The sequence below is a fragment of the Copadichromis virginalis genome, linkage group LG1 (genome assembly GCF_057382275.1).
Source record: "Copadichromis virginalis isolate Kocher_CV1m ecotype Utaka linkage group LG1, C_Virginalis_male_GT1.1, whole genome shotgun sequence".
NCBI classification, from domain to species: Eukaryota; Metazoa; Chordata; class Actinopteri; order Cichliformes; family Cichlidae; genus Copadichromis; species Copadichromis virginalis.
The window spans coordinates 6,522,004-6,544,168 of record NC_140618.1 but is presented as its reverse complement, the minus strand read 5'-3'; the positions used below and the strand labels follow the sequence as shown (position 1 = coordinate 6,544,168).

Sequence of the window (22,165 nt, the reverse complement as noted above, 5' to 3'; positions counted from 1 at the left end):
CCTAGGAACCACTTGCACCTTCAGTAGGACAACCTTTCAGCTTAAACACATGTCTCACAAATGCAAAATGGAAGCCAAGACACAAGACACCTGGGTCAAATCTTAGCGCTACAACTTGATATCCAGGTCACTGCTTCTACTTCAACTAACCTTGACATGACATGTCACAGAACACACCTTGCCATTACCAGGTTGCCAAGTTCCCAGAAACAAGAGTATTGCTACCAACTGAACCAAATAGAGGGTTTTAGTGTCAGTTGTAACAGGTCGGTGCAATGGAACTAACCTTCTTCTGCCTCTCACATCCTATTATTCCATGAAAGTATGGCACTGCTCTGCCACTCCTCCTTCTGACTACTGTGTCATTCAAGTGGTGGAGAGAGCAGTGATTGGTTTGCTGGCTCAATTCAAAGATGTGTATTAAGACATTTAACTGTCTAACTGAACGGGGTAACAAGTGAAGGGTACTTGCACTATACCACTGTGGTGGATACCAACATACTAAATTCCTAAATCCAAACTATAATTTTATTTCATTTAGTCTTATGACTCAAATCACTTGATCCACTATTGTGAACTTGATGTAATTTGAGCATTTGTTACCACCACAAACAATTTGTTTGAGTGGAATGAGGTCTCAAATGCCTTTATTGTTGATCTGCTGTGTCAACAGTATAATGTCTTCATTGAATCAATGACAAGTGAAAGGCATCATTGGTATACAGTGCACCTCAGGAGAGGTTAACTTGTTTTGTATGTAATCCCTTGAAAACAATATTGATTCTGAGGCATAATTTAAGTGTTAGTAAGTGCTAGTACCACTGTGTGTCGTTTTTTGTGTGTGATTCAGAAAGCAGAAGAGGAGGTGTAGTCCCTCCCCTCCCAATAGACAAAACAACAACTGTTCACCAACTGTGCAGAAACAGAAAGGGATGAGCAGCGCTCCTTTTCGTGCTAATGAGCAGAGCAGAGTGACAGATTAAATTGTGCACAGGCCCACCCCAGAGTGGAACTATTTTTACTTTTCTCAAATGTCACCAGGTACTAATGCTGTACAAACATTTTGACTTCAAAAGAACACATCTTGATTTTTACTCAAACACTGCTGCAATAAAAAAATGAAAGAAATAAAATCTATTAACTTAAAAAAAAAAAAAAGTGAGCCAAAAATACATGAAACTATTTCTGAACAGATACTGAAGCCAAAGCTGCTTGTAGTGAGACATTTGAATACAAGTTTTACAGCACTCTTGGACAAAAAGTGTGTGCCGTTTCTTCAGACTTAGTGAACATTTAATTGTCTTCCTTGCATAAAAGAATAGAAGGTATTTTTTCGAGGATCTCTGACAGCTTTGCCTGACTATCAAAAGTGGAAAATGACAGGATAATTGGGTAATGAAAAAGTAGAAAAAGACAAGCAATAACTGTATCAGGCTATTGACTCCCTAAAACAATACACTACACCCATACCCATTGCTTTAACTTTGGGTTAATAACTTTACCTGATGATACTAAATTTTGGTGGTAAATCAGTTCATTTACAACCTGAATCACACATTCTTGGCTTGATTTTTAAATCTTTGCTGTAAAAAAGAAACAAATGCACAGTAAATAGAAAAAAAATGTAATTTACTGCATAATTATTGCATACAATTGGAAATATGGCATGAAAGCAAATCAGCCTCTTCAACCTCTTCATTAAAATTCTCTCTGACTGAGAAGGTCATGCTGACTATTAAAAGAGGTGATGCTTTAAAGAAGCTGGCCTGGAGAGAAATCTTTATGATATACACCCTCAACACCATGGGAATAAATAGAACTGATGATTATTTAAATATTAAATGCCTTTTGATTTATGTGACAGTTGATAATTTGGGGGTTTGTCTTGAAGTAAACAGGAACCTGATAATGACTTTTCTAATGGATAAAAGATGGCCAGTGGCTTTGGTATATGAGGTTTTATGCATGTATGATGGATAATGTACTAGCTCTGTCCTTGTGTATATAACTTAATTCATTTTGTGTACCTCACACACTTTAATGAAGTCTTTGTGTTGAAATATCTACGTGTACTTCCACTGAAATGTGACCCAACAGACAAGTCAAACTCACTCTACTGTACAAAAAAATATCAGGTATAATATATGCTTCGGCCGGCAAAATCCAATCACCAGTTTGTCGCATCTTATAGACATGCCAGCCAGAAACTTCTACCAAAAGAAGCCAGCTCATCTATGATTCGGAACAATCGACATTGGAACTCTGACTGGATGCAGCCGAGAGCTGGCCCAGGTACTCAAGAAGAGGAACATCGACATAGCCTGTGTTCAAGAATGCAAATGGACCGGAAGCAAAGCGGCGGAGAATGGAGAGGGATATAAGCTCTTCTACTGCGGAGAGAGAGCCACTAAGAATGGAGTGGCCATCGCACTCAGCAAACACCTGCTCCAATCCCCGTATAAGATTGAGCGAACATCTGATTGATTAATGTCTATCAGAATCGAACTAGGAACAGCTGACGTTAATGTTGTGACCTGCTATGCACCACAGACTGGATGCAGCGATGAAACAAAAAATTAATTTTGGGACACGTTGGACAGGATCATACAGCGCATCCACAACATTGCGGAGGACACCGTTGGTTCAACAAAACCGGGTGAAAAATACATTGAGAAACAGGTCTGGTGGTGGAATGAGGAGGTACAAAAAGCAATAAAAGTGAAGAAGCTGGCCTATAAGACTTGGTGGCGATCGCGAGCGCATGAAGATCTCACCCGATACAGCTCGCTGAAATCAGCAACAAAGAGGGCAGTGGCCTCCGCGAAAAGACGAAACCCCAAGATTTTTATGACCAGCTCCAAACCCCAGAAGTGACCAATAACATCTACCGACTTGCCAAAGCCCGCCACCGCGTGAAGTAGGACTTTGATACAAACCATGTTGTCCAAATCAAAGGAGCCAATGGGCAGGTTCTGCGAGACCCCCGAGACATCCTTCAGCGCTGGTCAGATTACTTCGCTGGAATCAGCAATGAAGAATTTACACATCCGCCTATCCCGCCCGCGGACCCAGTCGCAGGGCCTGTCACACCAATCACCACTGCCGACGTCCAAAACGCAACTGCGGTACAACATTCCTTGCAGCACTCTTCAACCATATCACGGTCGAAGACAAAGCCCCCCGAGCTTGGACATAGAGCATCACAGTGCCCAACTGGAAGGGCAAGGGAGACGTCACAGAGTGCACCAACTATCGACCAATTCGTCTACTCTGCCATGCAATGAAGATCTTCGAACGTGTCCTGGAAAATCTGATCCGTCAACTGGTCACAATCACCCCGAATCAATGCGGCTTTGTTAAGGGCTGTGGATCTATCGATGCCATACACGTGGCCCGTTTGCTGATGGAAAAGCACCGGGAAAAGAACAAGACGGTGCACATGGTCTTCCTGGATCTGGAAAAGGCATTCGATAGGGTCCCCCACAAGCTGATTTGGCGATCATTACGAACTCATGGTGCCCCGGAAGCCTATGTGAAATGGACTCAGCTGCTCTACCGTAACGTCACAAGCGAGGTCCGATGTTCAGCGGGAACATCACCAGCCTTCCCGATTACCGTTGGCATCCACCAGGGCTCGGCCCTCTCGCCCCTGCTGTTCACTCTCTGTATGGACACCGCAACGGCTGATCTGCAATCACCACATCCATGGAGCCTCCTGTATGCAGATGATGTGTGCCTATCAGAAACAGAAAACTGCCTAGCCCTGCAAACCCAAACACAAGCATGGAAAGACTGGCTCTTCGAAAACGGCATGCGCCTGAACATCAAGAAGACTGAGTACCTTGAATGCAGCCCCCAGACCAACAGCACCATCACTATCGACGGCGAGCCGCTGACTAAAGTTGCCCAATTCAAGTACCTCGGGTCCCTTGTCATCTCGGACTGCGAAAGTCTACCAGACGCCAGACTCCGTGTCAACACAGCGTGGAGGAAGTGGCATCAGGTGAGTGGAGTCTTATGTGACAAGAGAATGCCAATCTATCCTAAGGTCAATTGTGCGCCCAGTGGCACTCTACGGGTCAGAGTGCTGGCCAGCGACGACCAAACATGAACAAGCTCTTCACACCATGGAGATGAAGATGCTGAGGTGGCTTCTGGGTCTAGGCCACAAGGAAGACCAAAAAAGCGCTGGATGGACCGAATCAAGGATGATATGAAGGCTGTGAATATTACACCAGAAGACGCCCTTGATAGAAAGAAGTGGAGAAAGGCATGCAAGATAGCGGACCCTGTGTCGCGGGATATAAACCGCTAGGAAGAAGAAGAATATATGTTTCACAAAAAAACCAATTACTCCTCTTCCTCTCATCTCAACTGCCATTGATTCATTAATGGCACCAACATAGACTAGGAGAAGTGTGGTTTTATGTTTTGAGAGGCAATAGAGTGCAATAGAGTGTCTTATGTGCTGTACAAGGAGACTAGATTCGAAATGGCCTTTTGGGAGAAGGTGCATTTACTACAGCAGATCTTTTTGTGCGGACAGTGGCCAGTTTAATTTAAGATGAAATTGAACAAAAAGCTCAGAGAGATCCCTTTTTCACCACCAACTGAGTAGCTCCAGGCTAGAAATCAAAATATGACAGATAATAGTCATGACCATCTGCTTTCGAGGTTGGGGAAAAGACTTGCTCATGTTTAATGTTCCTAATTGGTCTAGGAGGGGCTGTTACAGAAAGAAAATAAGAAAAAAAGGACTAAATGATAATATATTCAAATTTCAGTATGTGTATGTTATCTGGTGAGGACAGCTTGGGAATGGAAATAAATGTTCTTCCTTCATGTTGCCCCTTCAAGGGACTGGTTTCAGCATGGGGAGAGTAGTGAGAAAGGGAGCATACTTGGCAAATCAGTCCCTTACCCATCACTTTAACGAAGTAGGCATCGGCTTCGAAATTGTTCTTCAAAGCGTGAATTCTCAAGTCCTGTTTGCCCTCTGCCTTGCTCTGAACCAGCATGTCTAAAATACCCTGCAAATGAAGACAGACACATAGATAAGGGACAATGAGAGCATGGCATGGTGCTTCTTCTGATGTACATTTTTATCCCTCTGACATACTGGATGTCTCATCCAGAATTATCGCATCATCTCTATTCCGCTGTCTTTCTCCTTTCCTCACTAAGTCTCTCTTTCTCTCGGTCTCATTTATAAATTCTCTCTCAGGGGCGAGTGAGAGAGCCAAGCACTGAAAGCGGGAGAGTTGAATTTAATAGACAGGCCACATTAGCAGTAGTAATTAATTCTGATAAGACAAGAACATACAGTAGATCGCAATACAGCTTCTGTACTATATGTAGTCTCTCATTAAGAGACTGGGGGTGAGTGCTGGAATCAAAGTCTACGACACACACAAAGAAGGATTTTGACAAAGGTAGTGTGTAAGAGAGTATGTGTAGATGTTTTCTAGCAAGGCCCATTTGCAGCATTAATTAAATGCTTAATATCACAGAGCAACACACTTAACACACTTAATGAGAGCAAAACCTAACAAATCATTTCCCAACGTTTGGGAAAATTAAAGTATAGCTCATCTTGTTTTATCTACTCTTCCTCTATAGTGGTGTATTGCCAGGTCCTGCATCTATTGCACCCACTCCCACAATGAATCAAATTCCAAAATAAAAATGCACAAAGTGAAGAATAACACTGCAACAATGAGGGAGAGCAAAAAAACCAAAAACACACAGAGCACTCATGCGCGCGCACACACACACACACACACAAATAAATACAGTAGCTCAGAAAAAAAGGGGGGAAAAAAAAGCACACTCATGCACACGCTACCCCATGTGCTTATAAATATTTTAATAACAACAATGAAGCACTGAACCAAATACTCATATTCTCAGTCTAAATCAGGAGTTATTGCTTCAGAATATAAAAGAAAACCGATTAATGTAAACAATTCTGTTAATGCGCGTGTCAAAAAAGCTTTACACATAATCCACTTTTCTGCATTAGAGATATCCTAGTTTGCACACTCTCTGATATGCATTCCTCTGCTCCATTTGGCAAGGATTTCTTTACGTAGGATTTTTCACAAAATGATTTCAGTTTATTGGTATATCTAACAAAATAAGACAAAAGTGGAAAGACTGTGAGCGGAGACAAATGACCCAGAGCTGTATTCTGAGGGTCAGCTGGATGACTGCATAGTTGACTTGTGACAGTTGTTAATGCTGCATTCATAAAGAGAAAAGTACTATACTAATAGCCTACCAGTATGAAGTAATTAATTAATTAATTAATATGAGTTCAGAAAGAGCAATATTGTTTTTGACAGCAGGGAAATCTGACTAGTTAATGCTTTGACTCTAACAATCTAACAGAGAATGGTAGGTCTAACTAATCTAATGTTGACATTTATTCACTTGATGTCAGCTCTTAAACTAGGAGAGGTGATGAGTGTGGGTGCTTTTTGCTAAAAAAGATATGAGCCTAACTTGTCTGATATTCTCAGAGTTTGCATGTAAGAGTTCAGGTAAGATTAACTTGTCAGGAGCATTGGATCTACTTACACAAAGGTGGATGACGCTTCCCTCATCATAAAAGCAAATCTAATATTGCAGTGGGAGTTGTTATAGTTGTTATTATAGTTAAATTTTCAAAAGTACAAATATTGCAAGCTGCATACAAGGCTCCTGTGAGTCTCCTAATGTATAAATAACAACAAAATAAAATAACAAGGTTAAATGATTAAATATGCTGCACATGGCTTTTTATGTATATTTAAAATAGGCTATATTTAAAAGAAAATCAGCTGGCTAAAGAACTGTAGTTCCACTAGACCAAGATAATCTTTGGCTATGGAAATGTAGTCAAAACACAAAAAAATTATTAAGAATAGTATCCATAGAAATGAGTTTTTAAAAAGGCGTAAGAAATGGTACAGAGAATGATTTATGAAATACTACTGGACAGAACTGAAAATCAACACAAAATTTAACTACTCACGTCCTCATAGATGTCAAAGAAAGTTGCCCTGACGGCATTTTGAATGGCTCCTAAATCTGACTGGTCCCAGTGGATGTGGAACATTCGTCCAACACTGTGGCAAGTGTCGCTGTTACAGGGCACGTTCTCCAATAGGAAGGCCTGCTGGCCACTGGGGGGCAAAGAGAGAGAAGGGGAAAAAAAACATTGTAAGTGCATGTTACCATTTACATTTAGACAGTGACAGAGAGCCCTGGTGATGTCAAATGTAAGTAATGTTCATGTCATCAGCTGATCAGTACTTTGCTTGTGTCGAGTTTGTTATCTGGCAACAATAACACCACGATGAGTCTTAGCTGGAAGTTTGATGCTTAGAATCATTTGGAGCTACAGGCTTTTACAACAACATGACATTTGTTATGCACTTGGAATTGACAAATTAAAATGCTACAACATATTAATTTAGGGTTGATTTTCTCTTTTTAAGATGATGAGAGCTGCCTTAGGCTGCTGCCCTGAGGAAATTTTGTGCTTTTTAAAAAAACTTTAATAATTTTCTGCATGACTGGATATAGTCCAAAACTTACATTGCACTGTGTCATAGTGTATATATTGAAGGGTGACAAATTATAGGAAAAATGATGAGCCCTTAACTAACATTGGAAACGATTCAGCTGTTTTGTAAGCTTTGAGTTCATTTTTATTATAGTGCAAGGTCATCGAATGCATTATACTATAATTTGGTCCCTAAGATTTGGGACATGAAAGTTTTGGGGGGAGGTTCAAATTTTTCCTCTGTAAACCACCAGAGTGGAGTTTGAGTCAAATAACTAAGATGTGACAGAAATTACTTTAATTAAAGTATAACATTAACTGTTTAGGAAATACAGCCATTTTTGTGTAAAGTTGCAAATAGAAATTTCCAGTTAACTCTGTCAAATGCTTTTTCTGCATCTAAAGAAAATATTGTAGTTTCAAGGTTTTTACTGTATGAGTAGTCTATCAAATTAAGTAATCTACGTGTATTTGTTGATGAGTGCCTACCTTTTATGAAACCAGTTTGGTCAGGATGAATTAAGAGGGGGGTTATTTTCTCCAGTCTCTTTGAGAGAGCTTTGCAGATTATTTTAAGGTCTACATTTATAAGGGATATTGGACGATAGCTTGCGGGATATACAGGGTCTTTGTCTGATTTTAGCAGGAGATTAATGTTTGCAGAATTCATATTTGATGGAAGTCTGCCCTTTTCTTTGATTTCCAACAACGTTCTGTAAAATCTGGTGCTAGAATCGTCCAGAATTCTTTGTAGAATTGTGCAGGAAAGCCGTCTGGACCTGGAGTCTTATTATTGGGCATACTTATCAGGGCTTCCTGGAGTTCACCTGATGTCAGTGGCGAATCCAGTGCCATTGCTTGAGTGTCTAATAATTTTGGAAGAGTTATGTTGTCTAAAAACTGATCAATTTCCTTTTTAGACGGGTTTATTTGTGGTGAATACAATCTTTTATAGAAATCCCTGAAAATGTTGTTTATTTGTTTCGGGTCATATATTGTGTTCCCAGATGAATCTTGAACAGCACATATAGTTGTGTTTTCTTTATTTATTTTTAGCTGGTTTGCTAGAAATTGACCGGATTTATTACCATGTTCATAATTTTGTAAGCGTAGTCTTTGTACTAAGAATTTTATTTTTTTTATCAATTATCTCATTTAACTCTAGTTTTGTTTTGCGTATTTTGTTCAATGTTTCCTGATCTTGGTGGGACGCATAGGCTTCTTCAAGTGATTTAATGGTTTTTTCTAATTCCTGAATATCTTTGTTTTCTTCTTTCTTTTTATGTGATGAGAAAAATTATTTTACCTCTCATCACAGCTTTCTCTGCTTCCCATAGAACAGATGCTGAAGTTCCGGGAGTGTCATTATAGTCTAAATATGAAGTCCACTCTTTTTAAAAATATTTAATAAAGTCTTCATCTTTAAGCAGTGATGTATTAAATCTCCAGTTTTTACTTGGCGTAGTATTATTCTTGTGCATTAGTGTTAAAGATACAGGAGCATGATCGCTGACAGCTATAGGGTGAATCTGAATCTATAGGGTGTCTGAAATGCCATTTTTATTATAGTGCAAGGTCATCGAATGCATTATACTATAATTTGGTCCCAAAGATTTGGGACAATTTTTCCTCTGTAAACCACCAGAGTGGAGTTTGAGTCAAATAACTAAGATGTGATAGAAATTACTTTAATTAAAGTATAACATTAACTGTTTAGGAAATGCAGCCATTATTAATAATATCCAATCCTCAGTATAAAATACTTATGGACCTCAACTTACTTTGATCTCTTTTATCCCATGATAAAACATTTCTACCCTGATAAGCCCCTATCTGTACAGAAAAAAGGGGTCAGTGAACTGTTTCAGGAGTATGAAAATGATGTGAATCTGACACTATGGCTTTTAAAGTGGCAGAATATTAACTAAAATGAACACAGATGGAAAATTCTAGACAGATATATCACAAAGAACCCTCCACCACCATCATCTTCATACCAAAGGAGAATATCTTTTGGAAGAATGGTGCCCCATTCCTTCATTGAGTTACAAAGATAAGTTGAGGTCTAAATACTGAAGCTTACTGTGGTATTTCCTGCACCTTGTATTTGGCATTTCTTTACAAATGCAAGCAAATAAGTATACTTGATCATATACTTGAGTTGAGGCAAAACCCAACCCCTTTCCTCTATTTTCCACCCATCTCTGTACTTGCACTTTTTCTGTGCAGTCTTTGTCACATCTTAATTCACTGGCGAGACTAAATTCAATCTTTATCACTGGAGATAGCTATCTGTACCTGTTCTTAGATCTCAGTGGGATTGCTGAGCTTTAAAAAAAAGAAAAGCTGTTGGTTTAAAAATAGAATAATTGTGAAAGCCCTCAGTCAATCAGGATTGTAAACACCCATCCCCACCATCACCACTACCCACAAAGCTAGTACAAGCCTCTGGGGACTAGAAGATAGACCGCAAGCGGGGACATCTTTCATCAAGGATATTTTAGAAAGACTGTGTGATCTTTTCAGCAGCAGGAAAACATTCTATCCTCATGCTTCCAGAAAATGGTGAACAGAAAAGATAAAATACTGTAATGTATAGAGTGTGTTGCTTGATAAAACCATGATTGATGGAGACGTGTCAATACGATTATCTTATCCTCCTTGGAATTGTGTTTGACTTTGCTTAGCATGCGATCTTGTAGAGAATATAAAAAGGGGGCACATCATATGGAGTCAGATGGAGTCAAGAGAAGTACCACACTACGACACGATGCACCAACACAAGTTACTATTGTGTCACCCACAAAGGGAGGAAGACACGGCAACAAAAGAATCATTGTAAAGTTTATGTAGTGATTATGAAGTGTATGCTCTATTTAAAGTATCAGCTGTGTGCAGTTGTTACATTATGGCACCATAGTACATTATAGTTGCAACACATATCTGATAAATGGTGATGTTACATAACAGCAAGCTTCAGAAAGTGGAAACCTACTGGTCAAATTGGTACTTGAAATATGCTTGTAAGCCTCTCCACTGCTGTTAGCTGTGTGATAGGAAAAAACGGAGCTTGTGGAACCAGGAGTAAGAGAAAGCAGATGAACAACTTTTGTAATATTGTATTTTATCCCTGTAGTCCTTTTCATAAAGCATCTAATTGAAATTTTGATTGTTGCTTTTCACAAAAAAACACAAACTCCTGTAATCAGCAGCAAACAGTTCAAAGTTTTGCTAAACTGGATCGTCTGACATAAGACTTACTAACTTCCAAACACAGAGGTGGAGAAGCTACAGAGCTTGGAAACCTTAATTGTCACGTAAAATGTTGACATATATTTGGATGGAATTAACACGTGAAATGCAATGAGCAGGTTGCCTCTGCAATATTCAGGACCTGTCATGGTCCTGTCACATCAACACCCTGGTTAAGAAAGCCCGTCAGCGTCTCTTCTTCCTCAGAAGACTTAGAGACTTCCATCTGCCACTGAAGGTGCTCAAGAACTTCTACTCCTGCACCATCGAGAGCGTCCTGACGTCAAACATCTGCACCTGGTTTGGGAACAGCACCAAGCAGGACAGACGAGATCTGCAAAGGGTGGTGCGCTCGGCAGAACGCATCATTCAATCAGAGCTCCCTGACCTGCTGTCCATCTACACCAAGCGGTGCAAGTCCAAAGCTAGGAAGATTATGATGGACCTCTCCCATCCCAACAATGGACTCTTCTCACTGTTGAGGTCTGGGAATCGCTTCCGCTCCCTTAAGGCCAAAACAGAGAGAATGAAGAGGAGCTTCTTCCCCCAGGCTATTCGGGGCCTGAACCAGGTGTAAGACTGGACTCTCCCAAACACGTCACTATAAGACTGGACTCTCACACACGTCACCACACGCACCACCACACATTTCCTATAATCCTATAATTCCTATAATTTATAATCCTTATCTTTATAATCTCTTCTGCTATTTGCACATTCTTTACTGTAAATTCCTAAGTTAATTTGTAAATTTTTGTAGTAAATTGTAAATATTGTAAAACTTTTCTTCTGTCATTTAATGGTCGGGCATTGTACAGCTACAAGCATTACACCCCCATGTCATACTGTGTATGGTTGTGTGTGTGTGACAAATAAAATTTGAATTTGAATTTGAATATTCGGGTTAACTGAAAGTAATAAATGTGCATTTAGCTGTTAATTCCTAGATTCAATAAGGACAAGAAATCTATATATAAAACACTTCAAAGAGCAGGGAAGAGCAGGAATTTAATTAATTCCTATAGCAGGGACGTAACGCTTCAGGCTCAGTGTCAGCTGAGATGGTGTGCTGCTGTTTCAGAATAGCTATATCTCTGTGTGGGGTGAGTGGGGTTGAAGGGTGGGGCTGCGGGAACCTCTGTAGGATTAACTGACTTTGGCTGTAATTACAGCTGGAGGTTTGTTTAAGGTCATTCTGTGTAACCCATGCGTACTGACAATGAACTAGTCCTCCCCTCCTCATTAGGCTTAATGCAAACAACACTGTATCCAGAATATGATCGGCTCTCATTAGGACCTGCAACTGCAGCACCTACTGGACAAGACCCAGTGTAAATGGTGAGCACTGATTGGCTCACCAGTAGATAATCATGCCTGTAGCCAGATAGATTTGTTGACATTCAGGGAGAGTATCTCTGTTTGTGCATGTGTGTGTTTGAGTGTGTGTAAAAAGAAAGTAACGCTATCAAAGTTTCAGGCTGAACTTTAGAAGGTATATGATTGTTATTCGCCAATATGTGTGTGTCCTTTCTGAGATTTTCGTACTTCAAAAGAACCTCTTTTCCAGCACTGCAGGGGTGGTTATGGTAGGGATGAACTCAAGGTCATAGTGTGGATCAGACTCAGACTTACACACAGGTACATGTGCTCTCAATATATACACACATACACACACAAACACACACAACTTTGTTCTCGGCATCGGTTTTATGTTTACAGCAGCAGGTAGAGGTGCAAACCTGATATCTATTCATATTATACACATGCACTCGTGCAGATGACTACTCTGAACCCACAATTTCGCATGCTGGTGTTAATTTTGATTTGAGCATCACAAATTTCTTTTTGTGTAATATAGTATTATGATTCAATATGTATTCCTTGTTTTTTGTGGTTTTTTGTTAGTAAACATCTACTTCATGTCCTCTATGATGTCTTCCCTGTCCACATTTCTTTTAAAACAATGTTAAGACATGCAACTCTTAAGTGTTTAGCATACCAAGTCAGATACATGGCAACACTGTGTTTTATATGGCAGTCAACTCCATGGCAGTGTAATACAGTATTTCATTTAATCAATGTAATATAAATGTTTTGGTGCATTCCATTTGAAATTGGAAGACCTTTTCAACTCTAACGCCTTGTTAAGTTGGACTTCGAACTTGAATGGTTGAGCACCCTCACCAACTCCAACTTCACCTTCAAAGATAGTGGCAGTGCATGTAAACTTTAGTGACTGGTTGTGACAGGCTAAATAACCCATACAGGGACCAAGTTCTATCCATTTGCAAAAGAACAAGCACAGTGTTGTACTGTAGCTATACTCTGTGACTGGTGTTGTTTAAAGTACTGCCACAATTGTTCTATGCTGGATTTATTCAGCTAAAAAAAGTAAAAAGGATTTGCAGATTTGTGGGGGAGTCTTGTGTATCTGTAATCTGTATCTCACATATTCTCAAAGTGAAGGGAGCTGAATTTGTCTCCACCACTAAAAGGATTCTTCTGTTAGAGCCCAGCTCAAGAGATCACAGTGAAAATGGTGTGCGCTGTCCATGGTCCTGAAGTTACACCAGTTTGATTTTATATTTTAATTTGAATGCAATAAACTTTATTAAAGAAAGATTGTTTTCATTAAATGCATTGATCATAACAAAAAATAGCACCTTCAAACCATCAGTACTATTCAAAAAATTAAAATGAAAAATGTGAAAAATGTGACTTTCAATGTCTAATGTCCAAGGGGTAATTATTTTAAGGATAGGGTCCAAAATCAACACTTTCTTCCTTCTTTATTTCTATCTTTCAGACATTTAGCATTGATTTTGCTTTTTCAACCTCACTACACAGGCTGTTAAATTCTTGCCACATTAGTTGAAAAGAACACAACAACAAAATATTGAAGAGTAGTAACAGGTTTTTCTGTGATGTTCCTGTGAGGTTAAAATATATAGTTTTACTGAAATGAGATTAGTTTTAATGGGGTTACTCAATACCAGGAGAGAAATGTCCATTCTTCTTATTTCATGGCATCAAATTCTTCTGCAGACAATTATGCACCAATGAGTGAAGTCAGTTATTATTATTATTGCTTTTTTTTTCTTTTTTTTTTTTTAGCTTTTCTTTAACCAGGAAGTGAATACAAACCACACCCATCCTGCTAGTTAACAACTGAGTCATCATGCTGTTTAATTTGTAATAATGTCATATTGATCACAGCTTCTTCATCCTATATTGGTAATAAAACGTTTAAATAAAAACTGACAGTTAACAAAAACATGACATTAAATGCATGGCAAGACTTATTTTATAAATACCCTAATTGCATATTATAAGGTCTTTACCTTATGATATAAAACATTTGAGTCACCTGTTGCTGTGATTTGGCGCTTTAGAAATAAAACTGAACTCAAAAAATTTCAATTGAATTGAATATTGAGCCTGTACCGACACTAATATGTGTGTGTATCTGAGGTAGTGTGCTTGAGAGATTCCATTATTGTATGAACCCAGTGTCAGCTCTGTTTTCTTGTGTGTGTATGTGCTTGTGGGGAGTCTTACACTATGTCAGGCTCTATCCACCTTCTCTCTAATTGGCCTCCAGAGGGGTGGTGAGTTGGCAGGAGGCTGACCAACTGATCACACCAATGACCCTTCTCTCCCTCAACCTCAAAAGCTCAGAGGCACCACTGTTACCTATCCACCTTTGTCCCTTTCCTCTGTCCATCCACTCATTCTTCCATCTACTCAATTCCCTAAAGCTGAATGACTAAGCTAACCTGGCCAACTTCTTCTTCATCTCTCTCTTTTTTTCCTTTTCTGTTCATTTCATTTAATCTTATCGGCCCTTCTGCTTCTCCCTCCACCTCAGTCCAACCAATCATACGCTTTTGTTCCACATTTCTGCCTTTCATAACTCCAAGGACTAACACATGGCTACAAGACATTTTAACAGTGTGTGTGGGTGCATTTCAAATTTCTCTTTTTGTTTTGATAATAACGACATTACAGTGCCAAGGAAAGACTCCCTTCTTCTTTCTTTGGTGAAATGACCTACTGTCCCTTTATTTATAGGGTATAATTTACCTAACTATTTATTTCATCATAACTTTAAAAAACAAAACACAAAAAACCAAAAGATTAAAAAAAAACCTTTAAAATAATAAGGATAGACAATTTAATTTCCATATTTTAGGTCAGTATTAGTCTTATCTCATATTTATATGATTATAAATCCACTCTCAAATGTGTTTTTACAACAGGGTAATTGTACCGTACAATTTTGTTGTATGCAGACAATCTCACCTAGTACATTGCAGACTGTAACCACGTAGCTATATGTAGTCTCTCTTTCATAGTCTATCAACCCTAAAACATTTTGTGTTGTTTTGTGTGAAGAAACCTTACCATTTAATCTGCTTTCACACCATCTAAATCACTCGCTAATCAAATTGATCCAATCATAAAAAATTCGTTGTTTATGCTACTTTTCACCCATATTAGAATACATGATTTCAGCAGCTGGTCTATCTTCTAACCCATCATACATTCATCCTCCAAATTCACACCTTGCCTAACATGTTTTTGTGCCTAATCCAGAGCATGTTGTCTTTTTGAGTAGACCTGCTGCAGATTAGAATGTCTACTAGCCAAAAATATAGATATTTTTTATTGATGAAGAGTGAAGATAAATCAGTATACTGTTGAACTGTAAAACCTTCATAAAATCTAGACTTAGATTAGGATGGTTCTTTTAATCCTAAATATTATGTAACTACTTATGATCTGGTTTACCTATTTGCAATTAATTTTATTATTATTTTTTAAATCCTGTGTTTATGATTATGCATTCTGCTTTTGTGTGTCTGATTTCTATATAGTAAAAATATATAACAAATAAAGAACTCTTTCACAGACAAGTTTTAATGAGGGCAAATAGTACTGGTACTAGTAGAGTTCTCTGTAGCCTTTGAAAACAATTATATAATACTATTAACCCACTCTGAAGGAAGGAAATAACCCTGTTGATGCAATCACTGTGGGAATCTCCAGTTGCAATGATTCAGATGTAGCAGTCCTCCAACTTATTGACCAGCTGACAATAAGAGAGACTGAAAGACTGACAGCAACAGGAAAAACCCCCGAAAGACACGGACGAAAGGTGAACGAAGGGAACGAGTGGGCAGGTCCACGTAGACGAAGTGACAGTGAGACAGCGATATGTTGTCATGGCCCCGAGGGGCTGTGATTTCTCATTCTGCTAGCCACTGTGGTGATGAACACAGGCAGTAACTCACAACGACACAATCAAAGTCAAAGTACATCCTTTGGTAGTGTCACTCCTCTACACGGTCCGCCTGCTGTCACTCACTCTTTCATCCTCACTGTCTGTGTCTGGCTGCATCTTTGTCCTCACACACTTTACAAAGTCAGCTTTCTTCTGAGTCTTGCCTTACTTGACTTTTTCTTCACAAGCTTATCAAATAACAACCACCAAATTGTTTTGTTCACCAATATGTCAAACAAGGTTTTCATTACAAAAGAAAATCACAATCTGTGAAGCAAAATTCACGTATCCATTTCAGGGTTGCAGACGGGCTGGAGCTTACCCTAGCTGTGATAGATTGAGGGGGAAATTACACCCTGTCAGGTCAGAGAAGTTTGATAGCTAAAGTTAATTTTTGTAGAGATGGGTATCAAATGGGTGCCATAGTGTCACCATGGTCTAATTGACTTAAAAATAACAAAACTGAAATACTTTACCCAAATTACTGATGAACTTATGATACAAAAATAGCAAATAAATATTATATGCAACCAATCACTGGACTTGTTCAATAATTTTGTTTATTTAAAAAAATTGTAAAACTAGTGGCTTGTAAATCAGCTTTAGCTGTGACATCTATGACAGAGGGTAGAAATTATACTGGATAAAAATCTACTCGTTAACATCTTGATGCTTGCACTATAATAATAAAGTAATTTGGATTTACTGAGTTACTAGACTTCTGGTTTATTGTGCTTTTCACAAATCAGTTCAACTAAACTGATCACCTACATTTTTATGCCTATGACTGTGTGCTAAGTACAGCCAAATAGAAATCGGATTACACGTGATCTTTACAGACAAATACTAAATGAAGAATAGACAAAAAAGTTTAAAAAAAAAAAAAGTGAAAAAGTATACAGCAATGGAGTTTACTCAAGACTGTCCAATTAAAAACTGGATTTTGAGGACAGTAAATGTGAAACATTATAACCTGGGAATAGCCTCATTTCTACTGTGTTGTTTTAACCGACAGAAAACAGCAATAACACCATTGTGCTGTGACAATATGTGGTAAGAAATACTAGAATGTGGTACAATGACAACTTTTGACACTAATCATCAAAATGACAAACACCCTCAGTCATTACATTACTTAGCAATTTCCAAGAAAGCTGCATAATTTACTTCATTTAGGGTGTCATTTGAGTTCAAACCAGCCTCCTGCAAACAAAGCAAAACTTAGCAAAGAAAATACTGTGCAGGACTAACAAGCCAAAAGTCTCATGCTACTACAGTTTCCACTCTGGTATTAACAACAAAAACCGAGAGACAAATGCAGCTACCCTGCTTCCAACATACAGAGTAAGATGGATTTTAAATGGCATTGCCTAGCAACAGCCTGCTAAGCTCTTGGCAGCTGCTTAGTCGTGGTGCATACTGATAGATAGAAACAGAGAGCCTAACACACACACACACACACACACACACACACACACACACACACATATATATATACAGACAGCAACAGTAAAACTTAATGTGATGGAACTCATCAAGGCATCAACAAGGTGAAGAGCAGTGAGCTTTGTATAAGCAAAAGGATTAATTGCTGCTCTGCTTTATGTGAGTGGGCAAATGAATGCGATGCTATACTGACTTGAACTTTAAGTTTAACATATTTAATTAAAATTCAGCACGGACACTAAAAATACATTATTTACATTTAATTGCAAAAAAAATATTAAGAATCAAATTTTTATTTGGCCATGCTTAGTGATGCAATAAAGTACTCATAAAACTGTGCAAACATTGGTTTAAGTGTTGAGTGTGACTCTGACCAGTTTGCAGGTACATGATGCCCCATAACTACAAGTAGAAAGTTTTTTCACATCAAGAAGAGAAAAACAAGCTGACAGCAAGCCAAGATAAACAAATGTCTGGGAGCTCGGCTCATTATAATTAAAGTAACTGAAATGATGACTTTGCAAAGGGAGAATCTTTCAACCAGCATTGTAAGTTTTTGTTTGAAAAAGTCATTCTGTCATTTTCAAAAACAATCATTTATCTCTGACTGTTGGATATACATTAGCTTGGCAATAGGAAATGCCAGACTCTGCATTAATCTACAGTTATCTAGACATAGGAAGCATATGCTAAAAAACAAAATATGCAGGCTGAACCATTATTAATTGAATGAGAAAAGGCTTTGCTAGGGAAAAAAATAGCTAAAGGACAGTGAAGCATTTGACACTACGGAAAGAGTAAGCACAGAAACGAGACAGAAGCAATTCCAAAAACTTTACAGAGAGACAGGTATGTGTTAGACAGATGTGTGGTTAAAGCTTTTCTACAGAAGCACAAAGAAATAAACAAGATTGAGAGGCCTTAAAAAGAAAGGATGAAAGACTGACACAGCCATCAACAACTTGCACAAGAGTAGTCAGAAGTGGTTTTAATGAAAGACTTGCACCCAAAGAGCCTTTTCTCTTTCTCCCTTTCTCTGTGCAAAAAAACTCATGACATAGAAATGCACAGAAAAAAGAAGTGGGGTGTGAAAAATGGCAGCAGGTGCTTTGAACTGACAAGTCAAAATCTGAAACATCTGCCCTCACAGAAGACGGTTTATATGCTAAGGTGCCTACAAGACAGAGTGTCTGCAGGCAATGCTGAAGGATCAGACTCGTTTCTGGCAAGTTTGGGACTTTAATTCTGAAAAACTTTATTGAGGATTTTGTCAGAATGAAGAGACTCACAAATGTTCAGAAGAACATTTGGAAGTCATTTTCCACCAGGATGAGGACCCCAAGCATAACGGAAGCCATCTTCAACAAAAAGTGCTGTGGCCACAAGATATTGTGATAACATGAATCCAGGGAATAAATGTTAGGAATAAACTCTGTGTCAAGGACCCTGAAAAGTTTTACAAGCTGTGCAAGTGCACCTGGTATTGGTGGTGTTTTAAAAGCAATGAGTGATTTATCTTTGATTTATCTTTTTTCTGTTGAAGTTAACTGATAAAGAGAAACTAAACTAAAAGACTGCACAAAAGACAAATTATCCCACTTAGCAACTACCACTGTACTTAATATCTTGGCATGTAATTGAAGATAATTTAATCGGTGTAATCTATAAATGGCTAGCAGATTTTATTTGGAAACTGTCAGTTTAAAGTCCTTCACTCTGTTTTCAGCTCATCATTTTAAAAGCCCTGAATGTGAAGGATTCAGGCTGTGAAGCACCTCTTGCTGACAGCCTGTGAAGCTAAAGTTAGTTCAAGTAGCTTGAGTATAGAGTTGTCAACACTTTTACACTGGCTTTGTATATTTTGCAAGAATCTAGTATTAATATCAGAAGAGGACATTTCCTTCTAATATAAAGAAAGACTTGCAATTCATTACAATTAGCTAGAAATTGACAGAGATGGTAAATTTTATAATGAAAAAAAGAAAACAGCCAATTTATCTGATTCTTGTCATGTAGAAACAAGATAATTATATTTCATAATTGTTGCTGAATCAAGAATGTACTTATAATTTGTTTATTTGTTTTTTCTTCTCTCATAAAACACGTGTTTATTGCAGAGTGAGACAGAATTGATAACACAATAAGGTATTTTGTGACTGTAGTTAGGAACAACCTCAAGCAGAGGTTAACTACATTATTCTATTACACTCATTGACCTATAGCCTGAAGAGGTTTACACACATGTGTGTCTGAGTGTGTGTCTTGCAGATTTGCTACACATCCTCAAGGCTTATCCTTTCCCATTGTTGATTTCCTCAGCTTTGCAAAGATTATTATGACATCTGAACGTGCATCTTCATAGACAATATCAGTTTTAAATAAAACTATCTGCAATCAGCAGTAACAAGTAGTAAGGTGGTGTGTAGGACACTGTGAAGTGCTCTCATATAGTGTTTGAGGTACAACAGAAATCACTTAAGTTTAGCTGCCTCTGTCTGTGACCTCATTTCATATTCCAGAAATAGCTCCCTCTCACCTCACACTGCTACATCGCATGGGTACATGGGACATGTACACACAGACACAGACAGACACTCACACACACACAGCTATGTAATGCAGCCCAGTGGAAGGTGCAGTGTGACATGCAACAGGGGGGGCTCTTATAAAACCGAGGAGGAACATTTTAACATCAAACACTCGAGGCCAGCAGGACGCAGCGTCTCGTTGAGGGTCGCAAATCGAGGGTCGAATGGAGATCATATGTGCGTCTTCCTGTGAATGCGAAGCCTACCTGAGTACAGAGAGGCAGTGGGGTACTGGTTGATCTGCTTCACTATTGTTGTGTCTATGAAAGTAGCGTGGTCTAACGAAAAGCGGCACTATCTGATTCAAGGAATCAGCATTTTAGCTCCAGTTGTCACAGTAAAAGGTTGTAAAAATGTGCAGGATGTCTGCTCTTCACTGGCATCATTGCATTACTTGCTAAATTTAAGTATGGGGAATGGAAGTTATACAGATTTTGTGTTGATATGGTAAGGGATCTTTCTGCTTTGTTTGTCTAATGTTAAGTTTCAGTAGCTTCATGCCATGCTTCATCAATAATGTCCTAAAAGCTTTTGTACACAACCGAAAATGAATCTATATTTTTCCTGAGCAAAGTGGAGAGCAAGATGCTTCAAGGTAAAATTAGTTAACTGAGGCAAATGGCTTAATAAAACAAATTAAACGCTGGAAACTGCTGTCCAGTTTGGGGTTTAAGCAGCTGCCTGGATGATTAGAGGCAAGAAAAAAAAACACCTACACAAGCAGTTCTTTTTCCCGCAGTAAATTATGACCAACTGGATAGAAACATATAATTTGTGTGAAAGTGAAAATATTTTTCAAGTTATACCCTACTATCAAATGGTGAAAAGGCAATTAGGAAAGAAAGCAACAAAGAAATATTATTCCCAACTTTCTATTTGAATTCTATAGTTTAGAGCAGAAAGGATTTTCACAAGCTGCCACTGATATATTCTGATGACTGCTTTCCCTAAGCAACATCTGTACAGGCTGACAACTGACTGCAATCACTGAGGTGGAGTTATTACTCATGTAGGAAGCTCTCATTCCTGCCTTCCTTTCTTTATACAGCATCTTCCACAGACTTTACAATCTTTCTCATCGAGTTGGCAAAACAAATACACATTTTTTTCCTCCATCTCTGTCTCTCCATGGCACACAAACACTGCACATACACATTCGTACTCATGCTCAATCCCTGAGAGGGCCCTAAAGCCTTAATAAGGAAGATTTAATTAGTTTTCAAAGTATATGGGTGAGCAAAGAAGGGGCTATTATCTTTATGCTTAATAGCAGCAGTTGTGTGTTCCCATGGAGAGAGCATCTCTGGTGGCATTAAGTAAAACACTATGGCTTTGATGTACAAAATGAGGAAAAGAGAAAAAAGCCCAAAGGAACGTGTAAAGGCTGATTGCTCTCCTGTGTCTGTGTATGAGAGAGCAGGCATATGGTCATTAATTTGCTTTGACTCATCAAATGCATAAAATACCTGCATAAAAATAGGAATTTATCACAGCAATCAGCACATTACTGACTTTGTATACAATCTATACTCAGTGTATAAATTCTTACACTAACTTGCCATTTAAGAACGTCCCACGATTTCATCTGGAAAAAGGTACCAGGAAACATGAGTGTACTGTAAAGAGAAGCTGGTTTTTGAAAGATGGCATCCTATTCTGTGTTTTAGAGATGCCCAAAAAACCAAATAACTGTGGACCCATCTGTGGGTAGCACAAAGAAGACAATGTAGTTTTGTTATCCTTTAGTCATTCCTTCATAAGACAAGAGAAAAAAGAAATGATGTTTTTTCTTTGTCAGGATGATGTGGGAAATCCAAGAGGCATACAATATGCACACAACCCCATCACAAGATGTTGTTAGACTCATTGTGTTGCTTGTTAGTCTATATTTTTCTCGCTCTCACGAATACATGGAAAATCGTTTTCAGGACAGTAAATATTCCATTTACTGGTAGAAAATTACCTACAATTAAACAGCAAAAGTTCCCTTTCACAGTAGTGGTTCTTAACTTTTTAACATTCAACTTGCTGACAGCGCTATGGCAT

General features: G+C 38.5%; 1 protein-coding gene across 1 annotated transcript in view; it reads right to left on the bottom strand.

Annotated features, from left to right (window-relative positions):
- The window catches only part of itfg1 (integrin alpha FG-GAP repeat containing 1), a 159,464-nt gene that overhangs the window by 64,112 nt on the left and 73,187 nt on the right, over positions 1-22,165 (bottom strand). Inside the window, exons 11-12 of the mRNA XM_085436741.1 lie at positions 7,016-7,166; positions 4,922-5,030 (exon numbers count right to left, since the gene is read on the bottom strand). Coding sequence (XP_085292867.1) covers positions 4,922-5,030; positions 7,016-7,166 — 260 coding nt within the window. The remainder of the gene's footprint in view (positions 1-4,921; positions 5,031-7,015; positions 7,167-22,165) is intronic.